Genomic DNA, 17,953 nt, shown 5'->3' with positions numbered 1-17,953 from the left:
AGCAAGGAAGATAAGAAAGTAGACTTCACAAAAAATGATCATATGTACAAATTCACTTACAGTTCTGCACTAAGAACTGGAGTTCTGGAGAGATTAAAGATAAAGAAGCAGTTTAAGGAGTTCCTGTCATAACTCAGCAGAAACAAATCTGACTAGCATCCTTGAGGACGCAGTTGTGATCCCTGGCCTCATTTAGTGGGTTAGGATCTGGCATTGCTGTGAGCTATGGCGTGGGTCGCACACGCAGCTCAGATCTGACGTTACTGTAGCTGTGGTGTAAGCCAGAGGTTATAGCTTCAATTTGACCCCTAGCATGGGAATCTCCATATGCCGTCGGTGCTGCCCTAAAGAGACCAAAACAAAAAAGAAGAAGAAGAAACAGTTCAAATCTTTAGCTTGAGGAGCTCCCATTGTGGTGCAGTGGTTAACGAATCTGACTAGGAACGATGAGGTTTCGGGTTCAATCCCTGGCCTTGTTCAGTGGGTTAAGGGTCCCCCGTTGCTGTGAACTGTGGTGTAGGTCACAGACGCGGCTCAGATCCGGAGTTGCTGTGGCTCTGGTGTAGGCCGGCAGCTGTATCTCTGAGTAGACCCCTAGCCCGGGAACCTCCATATGCTGTGGCAAGCAGCCCTAGAAAAGGCAAAAAGACAAAAAAAAAAAAAAAAACTTTCGCTTGAAATTAAAGAGATCACAACTCAAAATCAGGAATTGCCTAGCAGAATTTCCTGCTGTGGCACAAAGGGATCTGTGCTGTCTCTGCCAGGCCAGGTTCCAGGTTCAATCCCTGGCCCAGTACAGTGGGTTAAAGGATCCAGTGTTGCTGTAGCTGTGGCGTAGGTCACAATTATGGCTCAGCCCAGGAACTCCATATGCCGAGGGGCAGCCAAAGAATTGCCCTTCAGCAAACTGCTGCCCCTGATGTACCCACTGGAGAGTCATACCCACTGGAGCAAAACAGAAAGACTTATTGTTTCAGCTCCAAGCTTTCATTCTCTCTCATTTCCCCCCCCTCATTGGCTTTCTGGGTAGAAACCACTTTCTAGACTACTGAAAGGTCTGTGTTTTTTGTTTTGTTTTGTTTTTTCCTCTTAGCCCCTAAAAAGACTAGCAGCAGTTTCTACTTTACGAGCAAGATAAAATAAATTCAAAGGTCTTACACTGAAACAGAGACCAGGGCCCCCAGACTACCATGAAACAGAAGAAGTGATTACCCGATTATAGATTGTGAAAACCTGGCCTACAAAAGAGAAATGAAATTCGCCATGAACTTGATAAAGCACTTCACCAAGCTTTTATTTATTTATTTATTTGTCATTTTAGGGCTGCACTCTCGGCATATGGAGGTTCTTAGGCTAGGGGTCCAATCAGAGCTTCAGCCGCCAGCCTACGCCACAGCAACACCAGATCTGAGCTGCGTCTGCAACCTACATTACAGCTCATGGCAATGCTGGATCCTTAACCCATTGAGCAAGGCCAGGGATTGAACCTGCAGCCTCATGATTCCTGATCAGATTCGTTTCTGCTGCGCCATGATGGGAATTCCTTTTTTTTTTTTTTTTTTTTTTAAAAAAGGGCCACACCTGCAGCATATTGAAGTTTCCAGGCTAGGGGTCGAATAGGAGCTGTAGCTGTCTGCATACACCACAGCCATAGCAACTCCAGGTCGGAGCCACATCTGTGAACTACACTACAGCTAGCAACAGCACCGGATCCTTAACCCACTGAATGAGGCCAGGGTTGAACCCAAATCCTCATGGATATTAGTTGGGTTCTTAACCTGCTGAGCCACAATGGGAACTCCTACTTAACCTTTGTTCTTTGGCTTCTTTCACTCGATATTGTTTGTAGGATTCATTTAAGTTGTCAAATGTAATAGCAGACCAGTTATTTTCATTGCTGTATAAAATTCCATTGTGATTAACCACTATTTATTTATCTATCCAACTTTGATTGGCATTCAGGTTGTATTCAATTTTGGGCCATTATGATTTAAGCTATTACAAACAGTTCTTTGCTTTTTTTTGGCCACACCCATGATATATAGAAATTCCTGGGCTAGGGATTGAATCTACGTCACAACTGTGGCAACAATGAATCCTTAACCCACTGTACCACAGCAGGCGCTCCACAATCTCTTAGTGAACATATTATACATTTGTTAGGTATAAACCTAAGAATGCGGTTGCTGGGTGATAACCAATTTTCAAAATTTGGAAATGCTGTTGTGGCTCACTGGTAACAAACCTGACTAGTATCCATGAGGACTTGGATTTGATCCCTGGCCTTGCTAGGTGGGTTAAGGATCCACGTTGCTGTGAGTTGTGGTGTGGGTTGAAGATGTGGCTCGGATCCCACACTGCTGTGGCTGTGGTATAGGACGGCAGCAACAGCTCCAATTGGAGCCCTAGCCTGGGAACATCCATATCTGGTGTGCCCCCCCCCAAAAAAAGCAAATAGGTCTTTAATAAATCCATGAGGGAGTTCCTGTCGTGGCGCAGTGGTTAATGAATCCGACTAGGAACCATGAGGTTGCAGGTTCGGTCCCTGCCCTTGCTCAGTGGGTTAAGGATCCGGCGTTGCCGTGAGCTGTGGTGTAGGTTGCAGATGCGGCTCAGATCCAGCGTTGCTGTGGCTCTGGTGTAGGCTGGTGGCTGCAGCTCCGATTTGACCCCTAGCCTGGGAACCTCCACATGCCACGGCAGCGGCCCAAGAAATAGCAAAAAAGACAAAAAAAAAAAAATATATATATATATATAAAATAAGTCCATGAAACCATGAACATAGTTGTTTCCCAAAAGACTGACTTTTCTGAAGGAAAGGACAAGGTCATGCACATCTCTGGAATCCCAGCACCTAGCAAAGTGCTTGCATACAAATGAGGCCCGATAAATGTTGAAATGCATACCCTGAAAGGGATGGAAATAATCTCCCTTCCAGATACCTGGCCTAAAAGTACCTTTTTTCTTTCTTTTTTTTTTTTTTTTGGTCTTTTTTCCATTTCTTGGGCCGCTCCTGCGGCATATGGAGGTTCCCAGGCTAGGGGTCGAATCGGAGCCATAGCCACCAGTCTACGCCAGGGCCACAGCAACGCAGGATCCGAGCCGCATCTGCAACCTACACCACAGCTCACAGCAACGCCAGATCCCTAACCCACTGAGCAAGGACAGGGACTGAACCCGCGACCTCATGGTTCCTAGTTGGATTCGTTAACCACTGCGCCACGACGGGAACTCCTAAAAGTACCATTATTGAGAAACAAAATCTTTCTCTGTGGAATTGAAATGGCAGCTTTTTTTTCTTCTTTTTGCCATTTCTTGGGCCGTTCTCACGGCATATGGAGGTTCTCAGGCCAGGGGTCTAATCGGAGCTGTAGCCACCCACCTATGCCAAAGCCACAACAATGCAGGATCCGAGCCGTGTCTGCGACCTACAGCACAGCTGATTGCAACGCCGGACCCTTAACCCACTGAGCAAGGCCAGGGATCAAACCCAAAACCTTATGGTTCCTAGTCGGATTCGTTAACCACTACGCCAGGATGGGAATTCCAAAATGGCAGCTTCTCTGTCCACTATTATGGCTAAACAACTTCCATGCTATGGAATGTTCTGTGGCATTAAACAATTAGGTGAGTCTTTATGCACTGACAAGGGAAAACAATCATTTACTGTTACAAAAAAAGCAAATTGTAAACAGTCCAATTGTATAACATTTTAATCATCTAAAAAAGACAAAGAGCTACATGTTTCAAGAAACGAATATACAAATATACCAAATACAAAGGAAAAGGCCTGGAATGTTAACACACCACTGTTACCTGCTAACAGCAGATACTTCCAGAGGAGAGAGTGAGGTAGCAAATGGTATCAAAGGGATTTTGCTTTATCTAGAATATTGGAACTTCTATCAAGATTATATTGATAATCTTGGCCTCGCTGGCCTTGCTCAGTGGGTTAAGGATCCAGTGTTGCCATGAGCTACAGTGTAGGTCATAGATGCAGCTTGGATCAGGCGTAGCTGTGGCTTTGGCTGGCAACTGTAGCTCTGATTCAACCCCTAGCATGGGAATTTCCGTATGTCGCAGGTGCACCCCCCCAAAAAGTTAAACTTTTAAGTGAATTCCTCTTTATTTCTACCAATTTCTCTTCTACCTGAGGACTAAACTATTCTTTTTTTTTTTTTTTTCTTTTTTAAGGCTGTACCCTCAGCATACGGACGTTCCCAGGCTAGGGGTCTATTCAGAGCTACAGCTGCCGGCCAACGCCACAGCCACAGCAACTCCAGATCCAGGCCTCATCTGCCACCTACACCATAGCTCACGGCAACGCCAGATCCTTAACCCACTGAGCAAGGCCAGGGATCGAACCCACAACCTCACGGTTCCTAGTCAGATTCACTTCCACTGCTCCACTATGGGAATTCCCCTGAACTATTCTTAAAGGGAAGAAAAATAGACCTCTCCCTGGTACTGCCAGGTTTATCTTCTAAGCATAGAAACCTCTGGAGTTTCCTTGCAGAGCAGTGTGTTAAGGATCCAACATTGTTACTGTAGCAGCTCAGGTTAGTGCTGGGGCTTGAGTTCAATCCCTGGCCAGGGAACTTCACACGCTGCCAGAGTGGCCAAATAAGAAGAAACACAGAAATTTAATTCTCTCTCCCTAATCAACAAGAAAAATGTAGGGAAAGGAACAGATAAGGGTTTCTTAACCTAACCCTAGCTGTCACTGCCAGGGCCTTCATGAGAACCTTTTATGAAAGGAGGCCAGACATCAATTTTGTGAGAGGAGAGAAGCAAATGATATTCACATTTAAGAAAAGTATGCTCATCTCAATAAAACTGGGAAAAGAAAATAAAGTGCGCTCTTCAAGGACCAAGCACATTTCTATGGGTCGGTAAAGGACAGAGAGGAGTGAGGAGCGTTGATAATTGCCAAGGTGCTTTGATTCGGAGGAGAAAAAAAGGGACGTGCACAAGTTTAATTGAAGAAAAACAGGAGGTGGTGTATCTAGGCTTAACCAATTACAAGTAAAATTATTTTGTGTATAGCGTTTTGCAGTTTGGAATATTCTTTCTCATACAAATTAGAAAAGAGTTTAGGCCAAATTGGGCCACTAAGACAAGCGTTATCTCCGACCCATCAGCGAGCATCTGTTTTGGTGGTTTTACTTTCCTCAAAGAAACGAAAAGAAAATCAACTATGATGGAAAAATAAAAACCACATTTTAAAAAAATAAACGAAGGGAGGTTGGGGTGGTCTACGCCCGAAGCGCAGCGGTTCTCTGATTTCCAGCTAAAGCCTAGGGCACTTCAATACCGACCAGCTAGAGAGCGCCTCTGCCGCATGGCTGCGGAGGGGATGCGGGTCACTCCTGCTCCTCCGCCGGGGTTCCCAGGTAACCGACCGGAAGAGAGGGCCAAGTGCGGGCCCATCTTTGCGCCCACTTGCTCCAGGTACCGGTTACCCGCGACCCGGGCAGTCAGACGTCCAGCGCTGCAGCCGGAAAGGTCCCGCGATCGCACCAGGACCGACGCTGAGCCGTATGACGTGGGCCAATCGGAGGCCGGCGTCGGCGGTTTTCTTCCAACTGGTTGACTGGCCCCTTCGCTCCCTCCCGGGCAGGGGCTGGAGACGGAGGAGGGGGCGGGCCTAGGACGTGGCCCAATGGGAGCGCGCGCCGGGGCGGCTGGGGGAAGGACAGGGCGTGCTGCGCAGGGCCGGGCGGCGGAGGCTCCAATGAGCACACGCCGCGTCCCGGGCCGGCTCGTGCGCGAGACGCTGCCGAGAGGTGGGTGGCTAATGTAACAGTTTGCAAACCGAGGGGAGTTGTGAAGGGCGCGGGCTTGAGGGGTGCTCTGCCAGCCTCGTGGGTCCATCCGCCAGTGCGTCTGTCCCAGAGCTGGGGCCATAGGAGCGGAGGCAGAAGGTAGAGGGGGTGGGGATGGCGATGGGGACCGACCACCCCTTCTAGGGGAGGTAACGTGCTAGCTCCGGGGGCGGGTCGGTAGCGGGAGTGAGGGCCGCGCGGACGCGGGTGAGCTTGGCCCCGCAGCTCGGTCCTCGGGCCGCCCACACACCTTAGGGGTGGGCCAGGGACGGTTTCCGGGAGTGAGAGCCACCGCCTTCGGCAGGTGAACTCGGGGGACTCGGTACCCGCCCGGCCCGGACCCTTACCGTTCCAGACTCAGCGTCTGTGTAGGCAGCTGGGCCCGGGGGACCCAGAAGAAGGGGGACGGGCCGGACAACCCGAAGGGATGCTGATGAGACAGGCCCTTCTTCCATCTCCTCCTCCCCCAACGTCACCATCTCTCAGTTCCTGTCCAGGCCCGACCTGGCTTGCCCCGCCAGCGGAGGGCCCCCAGGTGTGGGAAGGTAGTTGAGCCCTGGGCCGGGATCTCTGGCCGCCCCGCAGGTGTCTGACATCAGGGACAGTGCTAGAATGCGCTGGTTGCCGTGGGCGGAAGGCCCTGGTTTTCTTCCTCCTGCTCTGTTACCTTCCCTGTTTAGGGATGTAGTGGCTTTAGCTCAGGACTCATGTCATTTCACCTGGGCCTTTGTGTGGGTACTTCTGAGGACGATGAGAGTGCTTGTTTCTCCTTAGGAGGGAGGGGAAGGGATGTAGGCTGCCCTGCCCTGGGTGAGGATGGAGGAGGTAGGAATTTTAAAGCTTCTCTGTTCTGGATGAGGTTCTGCCTCCTTATTCAGGGCATCCAGTTAGTTACAGGTGTTGTTTTTCTCCTCCCCCAGGGACGCAATGGCAGCCATGGTCAGGAGGCAGAGGCCGAGGAGGCTAGCCTGTTGGGCCTTGATGGCTGTGCTCTTGGCAGACCTGCTGGCGCTGAGTGGTGTGTACCCCAACAGAGGCATCCAAAGAGACATAAATGAGTGAAGGATGAGTGATGTGTGGTGGGAAGCCTCTGCACTCTTGAGCTGCTGGACCCACACCTTTGTCTTTCTCTGTTCTACCTTCTCCATGGAAGGTGCTTTAATGAGCAGGCCCTCAGGAAGGTGGGGAAAGGGGGCTAATTGACAAATCTGTTTCCCCTTCAGACACACTGGCAGTGATGTCCGTGGACCTGGGCAGCGAGTCCATGAAGGTGGCCATTGTCAAACCTGGAGTGCCTATGGAGATTGTCTTGAACAAGTGAGGGCAGCCCCAGTGTTGGGTGGGGAAAGAGGGAGTCTGGGCCCCAAGCTGCCGTGTATTCTTTCTGGTGCCCTCAACAGGCCTTGGTATCTGCATGATTGATTGTATGTGGGGTATGGAGGCTCTTGAGAACACACCTTGCCGTTGGGCATCTGATCTCAGTGTCTCTTTTCCTCAGGGAATCCCGGAGGAAAACCCCAGTGACTGTGACCCTGAAAGAGAATGAAAGATTCTTTGGAGACAGTGCAGCAAGCATGGTGAGCTAGCAGCCCACCCCCTTCCCAGAAGCAAGGGGCAGAGGAGAGGGGATGACTGACCCCGGAGCCTGTTCCCTGATTGGTCTCTGGGGTATGAGATTAGTGATGGCGGGCTTGGGAGCCTAATGCTTTGCTTCTCCTTTACCTTTTAGGCCATCAAGAATCCAAAGGCTACACTGCGTTACTTCCAGCATCTCCTGGGGAAGCAGGAGAATAACCCCCATGTGGCTCTTTACAGAGCCCGTTTCCCAGAGCACGAGCTAGGCTTCGACCCACAGAGGCAGACTGTGTACTTCCAAATCAGCCCGTGAGTGTCCTGCTGGGGAAGGTGGGCTCTGTGGGTCTGATGGGATCCCCATTGGCGTGTGCCCCTGTTGTCCTTGCCTTGACGCCTGGCTTTCCTTGCTGCTGACCACCCCCTCCTCCAGGCAGCTGCAGTTCTCACCTGAGGAGGTCCTCAGCATGCTTCTCAATTACTCGCGTTCTCTGGCTGAAGACTTTGCAGGTGAGTGGCCAGAGTGGGGCCAGTGGCAGCCGGGGTCCCTAGAGTCTCAAATGGAGGCAGTTTTGCTTCCCGGGGAGCATTTGGCAATATCTGATGATGCTTTTTGGTTGTCACAACCGGGGAGCTACTGCCACTAGCATCTAGTGAGAAGAAGCCAGGGCCACTGCCAAACATCCTAGACTGCCCAGGACCGCCCTTCAAAATAAAGAATTATCTGGCCCTAAACATCAGTTGTGCTGAGACTGGGAAACCCTTGTCTAAGGTATGAGCTCGTGGGACCCCTGTTCTGTTGGCCCCTGTAGAGCAGTCCATCAAGGATGCAGTGATCACCGTGCCAGCCTTCTTCAATCAGGCAGAGCGCCGAGCTGTGCTGCAGGCTGCGCGCATGGCTGGCCTCAAGGTGCTGCAGCTCATCAATGACAACACCGCCACCGCCCTCAGCTACGGTGTCTTCCGCAGGAAAGATATCAACACCACAGCCCAGGTGAGCCGGGAAGTTCTGACCAGACTTGCAGGATGGCTGAGTCTGAGGATAGAGGCCACTCAGCTGAATTGCGTGGCTGGTCCTTGACAAAATGGGGCAGTGGCCCTCTCTCAGCCCCCTTTGGAGCTGTTTGGCTTTCATTTGAGAGCCAGTGCAGCCCCTTGAAGGCTGGCTGGCAGGCAGGCAGGCATCCTGGAGTTGGATAAGGTTCCTGTGACAGTGACCTTAATGTCTCTGCAGAACATCATGTTCTACGATATGGGCGCGGGCAGCACCGTGTGCACCATCGTGACCTACCAGACAGTGAAGACGAAGGACTCGGGGGTGCAGCCACAGCTGCAGATCCGGGGAGTGGGGTAAGTAGGTGCCCAGAGGAGGCCTGCCTGCTGATATACCCTTGGGTCAGGGCTTTCTCCTTGGAGGGGCAGCCTCACTTTCCTGCCTCCTGCAGGAATGCTCTCCTGTTTAAAGTAGCAGGCATTGTGGGGTTCCTCTCCCAAAGAGCAGGGGGTAGGTGGAGATTGGGCGAAATCAGTTTAGAAAGATTGAAAGCAGGGGACTTGTCAAGCTCCAGGCCATGTGTAGAGTGTCAGATGCATTTTCTTGTTCTCCACCTTTCCAGTTTGCTTAGCACCGACATCTTATTTTGCCAACCTATTCCATCCTGTCCGCCTTTACCACTTCCATGCAGTCCACGCTGCCATCGTCTCTCACCTGCAGAACTGCAGATCTCTCCACCTGTGTGGTCTCTCTCCGGTCCTTTCTCTGCATTTTAGCCAGAGGGTGTTTTATTTTGGCCGCACTTAAGGCATGCAGAAGCTCTGGGGCCAGGGATTGAACTGGAGCCACAGCAGTGACAGCCCTGGATCCTTAACCTGCTGAGCCACCAGGGACGTCCCAGAGGCCTGCAAGGCAGCACCTGTGTGTACCCTGACTCCTCTTGCTTGTCTCGACCCTGAGCCTCTTGCTCTTTGAGGTCCAGCCATCCTTGTCCTTCATGGAATGCACACACCGCACTTTCTCCCATCTCAGTTCTTAGGCGTACTTCTCCTCCTGTCCTCTTCACTTAGCTAACCTCAGCTTATCCTTCGGGTTGCAGCTCAAGCGTCGATTTTTCACAGAACTTTACCTCACATCTCTAAAGGGCTGACATTTCTTGCATACATGTCCTAATGGCATCATCAGGCTCTTTATAGTCATAGCGTGGCTGAACTTTCACATTTATATGATTTAATTGCTAAATTATAAACCTCTGAACAGCAGAGACCCTGTTCTTCTTTTTCCCTCACAATTTCATCTTGAGAGAGATACAATTAGATGCTTAATAGATCGAGTTGAATGAACGGGAAGATGAATTGTCTCTGTGAGGTGTCAGCCAGGTTCCGATGCAGATGAGGGCCTCCTGTGTTCCCCTCTCCTCCCCCTTCTCTCTCTTTTTTGAATGGCTTCACCTGCAGCATATGGACGTTCCCCGGGCAGGAACTGAACCTGAGCTGCAGCTCTGACCTGTGCCACAGCTGCAGCAACCTGGATTCTTTGACCCCACTGTGTCAACTGGTGATGGAACCTTGCCTCCACAGCAACCCAAGCCCCTGCAAGTCAGATTCTTAACCCACTGCGCCACTATGGCAACTCCTCCTTAACACTTTTCCTGTTCCTTTTCCTGCACAGGTTTGACCGCACCCTGGGGGGCCTGGAGATGGAGCTCCGGCTGCGTGAGCACCTGGCCAGACTTTTCAACGAGCAGCGCAAGGGCCAGAGAGCGAAGGATGTGCGGGAGAATCCCCGTGCCATGGCCAAGCTGCTGCGTGAGGCCAATCGACTCAAGACTGTCCTGAGCGCCAACGCAGACCACATGGCACAGGTGCCCACATTTGGCTGCGTGAGGGCAAACATTCCCCACCCGGAGGGTAGAGGACCCCACCACCCTGAGCTAGACTCCTTGTGTCCAGTTTGGCCCGTCCCTTCTTCCCATGCTTCCTGCCATTCTCCCGACATCCTATTCCTTGGTGTGTGACCTGACCACCCAGAGAGCAGGACCCAGGCAAGAACTCTAACCCTCTTTGTCCTCCCCCAGATTGAGGGTCTGATGGATGATGTGGATTTCAAGGCGAAGGTGACTCGAGCGGAGTTTGAGGACTTGTGTGCAGACTTATTTGAGCGGGTGCCGGGGCCGGTGCAGCAGGCCCTCCAGAGTGCGGAGATGAAACTGGTGAGGAGTCATCAAGATGGGCTTTGCAGGGGGCGGGGGGAGGGGGGGCAACAGGTGGGATAGAAAGGAGGGGAAGTTTCTGTTGTGGCTTAGCAGGTTAAGAACCCAACTAGTATCCGCAAGGATAGAGGTTCGATCCCTGGCTTCGCTCAGTGGGTGAAGGATCTGGTGTTGCCATGAGCTTTGGAGTAGGAGTGCCAGTTCACTCTGTGCTGACCCATCTCCCATTTTTTCTTCTCCTGCAGGATGAGATTGAGCAGGTGATCCTGGTGGGTGGGGCCACTCGGGTCCCTAAAGTCCAGGAGGTGCTGCTGAAGGCTGTGGGCAAGTGCGTGTGGGGGCCGGGCAGCTGGAGGGCTGAGGGGAGGGAGGCCAGGCTGGGAGCTGCACGGACACGCTGATCCTTGGGACGTTGACAGGGAGGAACTTGGGAAGAACATCAATGCTGACGAAGCCGCTGCCATGGGGGCCGTGTACCAGGCGGCCGCGCTCAGCAAAGCCTTCAAGGTGAAGCCGTTTGTCGTCCGAGACGCCGTGATCTACCCCATCCTGGTGAGTAAGTCTGTGTGATGGGGCGACGGGCTCCCTTTGCCTCTCCCAGGCCCATCTCTCTGTCTGCTCTAGCCTGTCCCTTTCTGCCTGTTCCCCACCCCCACCCCCCAGAACCTGCCCTGCTCCTCCACGTGCCTCCCCCTGCCTGCTGTGTAGGTGGAGTTCACCAGGGAGGTAGAGGAGGAGCCTGGGGTTCACAGCCTGAAGCACAATAAGCGCATCCTCTTCTCCCGGATGGGGCCCTACCCTCAACGCAAAGTCATCACCTTTAACCGCTACAGCCACGACTTCAACTTCCACATCAACTATGGTGACCTGGGCTTCCTGGGGCCTGAGGATCTTCGGTGAGGGGGTGGGGCAGGGTGGGGGCTCCGGGGAGGGAAGATTTGGGGTCTGAGGATGACCTAGGGGAAGTGGGCCGTGGGGTTGGGGATCAGGCTGAGTTTCCCCTCCAGAAGGTGCTTCTGCCTCTCGGGTATCCTCGGGGAGGGCCCCAGCATCTCATGCCAGAAGGCCGTGTAGACTGGAGCTGAGGTGTGCTGGGGGGCTTCCCTGAACAGCTCTCTCCTCCCCACCCAGGGTATTTGGCTCCCAGAATCTGACCACGGTGAAGCTCAAAGGTGTGGGTGAGAGCTTCAGGAAGTATCCCGACTACGAGTCCAAGGGCATCAAGGCTCACTTCAACCTGGATGAGAGCGGCGTGCTCAGCTTAGACAGGGTGAGAGCAGAAGGGACCCACCAGCCTTTTCCACAGTGGTTCCTCCTGGTATTAGAACATGGTAAACAAAATGGGTTTTGGAGTTGGTTAAATCTTGGGCTAAAGAGGGAGTTCCCATTGTGGTTCAGTGGTAACAAACCCAACTGGTATCCATGAGGACACAGGTTTGATCCCTGGCCTCTCTCAGTGGGTTAAGGATCCAGCATTGCCGTAAGCTATGGTGTAGGTTGCAGACGTGGCTCAGATCCTGTGTGGCTGTTGCCTAGGCCTTGGCTTCAGCTCCGATTCGACGCCTAGCCTGGGAACTTCCATATGCCGCAGCTGTGGCCTTAAAAAGCAAAGAAAAAAAATCTTGAGCTAAAGAAAGCTAACGGGTGAGGGCCTTTTCAGAGCCTGTACACGCTCATGAATGTTGTAGGTTTCAGGCTCTATGGAATGGATGAGGACCCTATTTTTAAAGAACTGCTTTGGGGGTTAATATCTTTTAGATCATTCTCTGGGCAGTAAGAGCCTATTCTTCTGTTGGGTGAAAAAGTATGAGGGGGATGGAGGAGGAGCTACAGTTCCTTCCTCCAGGGGCCAACAATCAACAAAGGTTGAGGTGACTCCACCCAAGTACCCACAGAAGGAGGCAGGATGTCTGTGGAGAAAGCTTGGTTAGCATGTATGTTTCTTCACCTTGGATCCCTGTTTTTAGGTGGAGTCTGTATTTGAGACTCTGGTGGAGGACAGCCCAGAAGAGGAATCTACTCTGACCAGTAAGATGAGTGTGCACACTTGTGCATGTGTGTGTGAGAGAGTGTCCTTGTGTGCATTTCAGGGAGGCGGTTGCCCTTAGGCTTGGGGGTGGAGTCACGGCCATCATCCCCTCTGAGTGTTTGGGTTTTCTTCTTTCTAGAACTTGGCAACACCATCTCTAGTCTGTTTGGAGGTGGCGCCACACCAGACGCTAAAGAGAACGGTACTGACAGTGTCCAGGTAAGGTGCAGCATGGAGCCAGGGGAGCATGGAGGCTGGTGTGCAGGGCCAGCAGCTGCAGGGGGTGGGGTGGGGATCCCAGCTTCCTGGAAGGTGCTAGACCTCCCCCTCTTCTCAGCCGCAGCCCAGTTAACTCTCCCCGCCCTCCTCTGGACTCTGAGCTGTCCCTGTGCTCAAGCTCCAAGTCTCACCTTCATGTCCAAACGTTTTTCCTTTCTTAACTGCACTGCTGCAGGCCAGCCTGCCGTCCCTTTCCATACAGTCACCGTCTCTCCCAGGCTGTCTCCCGGGCAGTGAGCCTCTCAGAGCCGAGCCAGGGGAACCTGGCACTGCTGAGCCAGTCCTGATCCACAGGCCCCGTGAGTGACTGTTATCGGCAGGTATGTCTGTGATTGTTTCCCAGGAGGAGGAGGAAGGCCCTGCTGAGGGAAGCAAGGATGAGCCTGGAGAGCAGGCAGAGCTCAAGGAGGAAGCAGACAGCCCGACAGAGGATGCCTCCCCGACCCCACCCCCTGAGCCTAAGGGGTCTGCAGCCCCTGAGGGAGAAAAGACCGCAGAGAAAGACAATGGGGAAAAGCCTGAGGCCCAGGTGAGCTATAGGCAGAGTAAGGCCAGCCCAGATCCAGAGGCTGAGGGGACAAGGGCCTGCCTTGCTTCCTGTCCCCAGAGCCCTGCCTGTGGAGGGTTGGAGGGTCCGTGCTTTCCCTCACATCCTCGTCTCTTCCCCCCTAGAAGCCAAGTGACAAGGGGGAGGCCGGGTCTGAGAGTGTCCCTCCAGCCCCAGAGGAAGAAAAGAAGCAGAAGCCAGCCCGGAAGCAGAGAATGGTGGAGGAGATCGGGGTGGAGCTGGTCGTCCTGGACCTGCCCGACTTGCCCGAGGACGAGCTGGCCCGCTCAGCCCAGAAGTGAGTGAAGGCTGCGAGTGTGTGGAGGGTGGGCAGGGTGTGGAGTGGGCCCCTCATGCCCACTGCCCCTTGTCCACAGACTCCAGGACCTGACACTCCGGGACCTAGAGAAGCAGGAACGGGAGAAAGCGGCCAACAGCTTAGAAGCATTCATCTTCGAGACCCAGGTCAGTCAGCTGGGGGCACACCTGCCCCAGGGCCTGGGGCTGGGGCTGGGGCTGGGGAGTGGGCTCCTGCTCTGTGAGCCTTGCCTCCTGGGCCCGCTGCATGCTTGTGCTTGTGTTCACCTCCCCAGGACAAGCTGTACCAGCCCGAGTACCAGGAAGTGTCCACTGAGGAGCAGCGTGAGGACATCTCTGGGAAACTCAGCGCCACGTCCAGCTGGCTGGAGGATGAGGGCTTTGGGGCCACCACAGCGGTGAGGGGCCTCCCTGGACATGGCGGGCAGAAATGGCGCCCTTCCCTCCCTCTCCCGGGGTCAGAGAGGGAGGAGGGCTGCGATGTGAGGCATAGAGAGGGGTGCAGGACTGGCTCCAGCACTGCTCTGTCATCCCCTCAACCCCCTGCCCACCCCCACCCACCTCCGCCAGATGTTGAAGGAGAAACTAGCTGAGCTGAGGAAGCTGTGCCAAGGGTTGTTCTTTCGGGTGGAAGAGCGCAAGAAGTGGCCTGAACGGCTGTCTGCCCTCGACAGTCTCCTCAACCATTCCAGCATGTTCCTCAAGTGAGCGGCCCCTTTCTCTTTCTTGCTCATTCAGTCCTGCCAACCCCACCGACTCATTCTCCACTCCCAGGCCCCTGTCCCTCCTGGCTGATTGTCTCCTCTTTGGCTACAGGGGGGCCCGGCTTATTCCAGAGATGGACCAGATCTTCACTGAGGTGGAGATGACAACGTTAGAGAAAGTCATCAATGAGACCTGGGTAATCCCTGCGTCAGTACATAACCCGGCGCGGTAGGCCGTCCTAGGCAGTGTGGGAGATGCCGAGAAATGGAGGGGGAGGCCAGAGAGTTGCGTTTGAGACCACATCTGGTTAGTCCCAAACTAGGATCACAGCCATGAGTTATTGACAAGAGCCACAGGGCCCGTCCCCATGAGATTGAAGCTGCTTTGGGGGACTTGAGCGGGACGCACAAAGTGGGTCGGGGGTTGGGGAGGTGAGAATGACTTGTCACAAGAAGCAGAAACTTTCGAATGTGGGAACGTCTTTTGAACCAGAATTCAGAAGTGGAGAGGCAAGAAGAAAATAATCAAGAGTTTCAGGTGTAAGTTAGTCTGAAGTAACAGGACATAAGCCAGAAACGTGGTCAGGGACTCCCTGTGGAGAGCCTTGAATGCCATTCTGAGGAGCCGGTCTACCCCTGTGGGACTGATGGCCACGGGTGGCAGAGTGATTTGAGGTCTGAGGGAAGAGCCTGAGGTTGGTTGAGGGTGTATTTCATTTGGGACAGAGGCGTCTGCTGTCTCTGTGGCTGGCTCTGAGCCTGGCCTGGCCTCGCCCACAGGCCTGGAAGAATGCAACCATGGCCGAACAGGCCAAGCTCCCCGCCACAGAGAAGCCCGTGTTGCTCTCCAAAGACATCGAGGCCAAGATGATGGCTCTGGACCGCGAGGTGCAGTATCTGCTCAATAAGGCCAAGTTTGCCAAGCCCCGCCCCCGACCCAAGGACAAGAATGGCACCCGGGCAGAGCCTCCCCTCAACGCCAGTGCCAGTGACCAGGGGGACAAGGTCATCCCTCCACCAGGTGAAGGCGGGGCGCTTGGATCCAGGTGCTGTGGGGCAGGAAGAAGCCTTCTTTTCCCTTCCAGAACTACATTTTCCTCCTGCCCTCCCTCCAGGCCAGACTGAAGATGCAAAACCCATTTCCGAGCCTGAGAAAGAGACACGTGAGTTGGGGAAACTGATTGGGAATGTGGGTATCACTTAGCCGAGGGGTCGGCAAACTGGCAGGCACAGCCTCTCTCCGACGGCCCTCAAGCTCTGATTGGGCTTTCGGGCTCACAAATCCTAAAATATTTACCATCTGGCTCTTTAGAGAAAGTTTGCCAGCCCCTCCGTTAGCCCCTTGCTCGCTCTGCAGATGCTAACCCGTTCCTTCCCAGAAGCAGGTTCTGAACCGGCAGGCTCTGAACCTCTGGAGTTAGGAGGTCCCGGAGCAGGTGAGGGCGGAGTGGGGGGTGTGGCAGGAACCTGACAGGGTCTGGGGCCAGTACCTCCAGTTTCACCTGCTATCCGTTCTCTGCTCTCCCCCGACTCCCGCAGAATCGGAACAGAAGGAGCAGCCGACAGAACAGAAGCGAACTTTGAAGAACGATGAACTATAACCCCCGCCTCCCAGTTCCCCCCTCGTCCGCCCCCTTCTCCTGCCACCACCTCTATTTATTAAACACCAAGGGCTGGGGGAGGGGTCGGTCCTGCCCTCAGAGGCCTGAGTTCCTCTTCTCACCTGTGATCGGAGATGTGGAGAAGGGGACGGGAAGACCAGCTCACCAGTTCCTTCCAGAGTAGTTCTGTGGTTAAAACTGAAATTGTTCTGTTCCCAATCCCACCCCCTGGTTCCCTGCCCATCCAGGCCCTCATTTGGGAAAAATCACTAGTATGTCTTAATTCTTTGCCTGTGGGTAGGCGAGAGAATGGCCATTTGTGGCTGCTAGGCCTGGTAGAGGAAAGGGTGTCCTGGGGTATTAGAGGGTCTCTGGTCTTCTCTGGTCCTCTTCCTTCCTCCCTCCCTCTCCCACCTCGAGACTGATGCCACACGGGCCAGTGTCTGCAGAGCCTTGGTCACCAGGTTTGTTTCTGAGTGCTTGTGCTCTTGCCTCGTCTGAGATCTTTCCCTAAAGACCCCCATCCCCATGCCTCCTCTCCCTAGTTAGTCTCCTTGGCTTTCTGCACGTTGGGCAGTCCTCTGCCTCTTGCTCAGAGCCCTTCATCTGGACTGAAGTCTTATCTAGATGGACTCCCACCCACACGTACCACCCCCAGCGGCCAGAGTTGGCAGGGAGAAAGTGAAGAAGGAAATCCAGCTGCCTCTCCAGGAAGTGAGATGTGTGAAAACCCTGTGGCTCCCCCACCTGTGGACTCTTGGGCCTAGGAAAGCCATGTGGAGTGGCTGGCACAGGATGCCAGCGTCCGGCAGGCGCTCAAAATCTGCATCTTCCCAGGAGCCTGGTACTCCGTGTCCCTTTGATTTCCTGCCCCTTTTCTCCCCGACTGTGTGGCACCCCTAGACAGCCTTTCCCTCACCCTTGGCCCCCTGGGCTGACCAAAATGTGCTTTCTACTGTGAGCCCCTATCCTGAGGCCCTGGGGGGCAGGAGACACCATGGCGTGAATGTAACAAAGCCACCTCGCTCTCTTAGAGGCAGACCTTGCGGCGGAATGAAGAGGGTACACGCTGGCCTTTTGTGTGCTGCCCTGCGGGGATGGGGGCCCTTTACCTGCCACGCAGATATTGGGCAGCTTCCTCTCCTGGATCCCATCTGTAGCAGGAGTCAGGGCTGCCACCCCAGCTCCCAGGGCAAGAGGGAGCCTGGTTTTGTCTTGTCCTTTTTTTCCTTTTTTTTGCCACATTGGCAGAAATGAGACCTAAGGGTCCTACCCCGTCCTGTATGTTTTGAGTTGTTTCACTTGCAGTTAAGGCTGGTTGGACAGGTTTGAGTCAAATTGTACTTTGTTCCATTGTTAATTGAGAAACTGTTTCAATAAAATATTCTTTTCTACAGTTTTTTGTGCTGTGATTTTTTTTTTTTTTTTTTTTTTTTTTGCTTTTTAAGGCCTCACCTATGGCATATGGAAGTTCCCAGGCTAGGGGTCAAATTGGAGCTACAGCTGCCGGCCTACACCGACAGTAACGGCAACACCAGATCCAAGCTGTGTCTTCGATCTACACAGCTCACAGCAACGCTGGATCCCTGACCTGCTGAGCGAGGCCGGGGATCGAGCCCTCATCCTCATGGTTACTAGTTGGATTCTTTTCCACTGCACCATGGTGGGAACTCCTGTGCCGTCATTTTTTAAAATGTATCTCTTGAATATAAACGCTGCATTTTAATAGGGAAAATTTGAAAAATAAAATTACCTGTAGTACCATTAACATCTTGGACTTAGTTCATGTGTGTAATTTTTCTTCATGAAAACCAAATTGTGGTTTTAATTTTTCCCTTGACATTATTTGGACTCCAGGTATTTGTAGGTTAC

At 53.1% G+C, this 17,953-nt stretch overlaps 1 protein-coding gene across 7 annotated transcripts; it reads left to right on the top strand.

Annotated features, from left to right (window-relative positions):
- The first annotated feature begins 5,681 nt into the window (after positions 1-5,681).
- Positions 5,682-17,477, top strand: HYOU1 (hypoxia up-regulated 1). 7 transcript variants are annotated; one of them, XM_047752492.1, is made up of 26 exons: positions 5,682-5,786; positions 6,746-6,843; positions 7,049-7,142; positions 7,324-7,402; positions 7,555-7,709; positions 7,831-7,907; positions 8,210-8,391; positions 8,632-8,747; positions 10,063-10,255; positions 10,469-10,603; positions 10,849-10,931; positions 11,023-11,155; positions 11,312-11,499; positions 11,735-11,873; positions 12,571-12,631; positions 12,772-12,851; positions 13,255-13,440; positions 13,587-13,756; positions 13,836-13,923; positions 14,052-14,174; positions 14,347-14,480; positions 14,593-14,677; positions 15,261-15,501; positions 15,596-15,643; positions 15,860-15,916; positions 16,020-17,477. In XM_047752492.1, exons 2-26 carry the CDS (start codon positions 6,753-6,755, stop codon positions 16,079-16,081), a joined length of 3,000 nt encoding a protein of 999 aa, XP_047608448.1. In that variant the 5' UTR covers positions 5,682-5,786; positions 6,746-6,752; the 3' UTR covers positions 16,082-17,477. The 7 variants fall into 7 exon arrangements, with proteins under 7 accessions (XP_047608448.1, XP_047608449.1, XP_047608447.1 ...); XM_047752493.1 differs by having other exon boundaries at positions 13,584-13,756; positions 15,866-15,916; XM_047752491.1 differs by having other exon boundaries at positions 13,584-13,756; positions 15,863-15,916.
- Positions 17,478-17,953: the final 476 nt, after the last annotated feature.

Source organism: Phacochoerus africanus, chromosome 11 (assembly GCF_016906955.1).
Source record: "Phacochoerus africanus isolate WHEZ1 chromosome 11, ROS_Pafr_v1, whole genome shotgun sequence".
Classification (NCBI taxonomy): Eukaryota; Metazoa; Chordata; class Mammalia; order Artiodactyla; family Suidae; genus Phacochoerus; species Phacochoerus africanus.
This window is presented reverse-complemented; position numbering and strand designations above follow the sequence as displayed.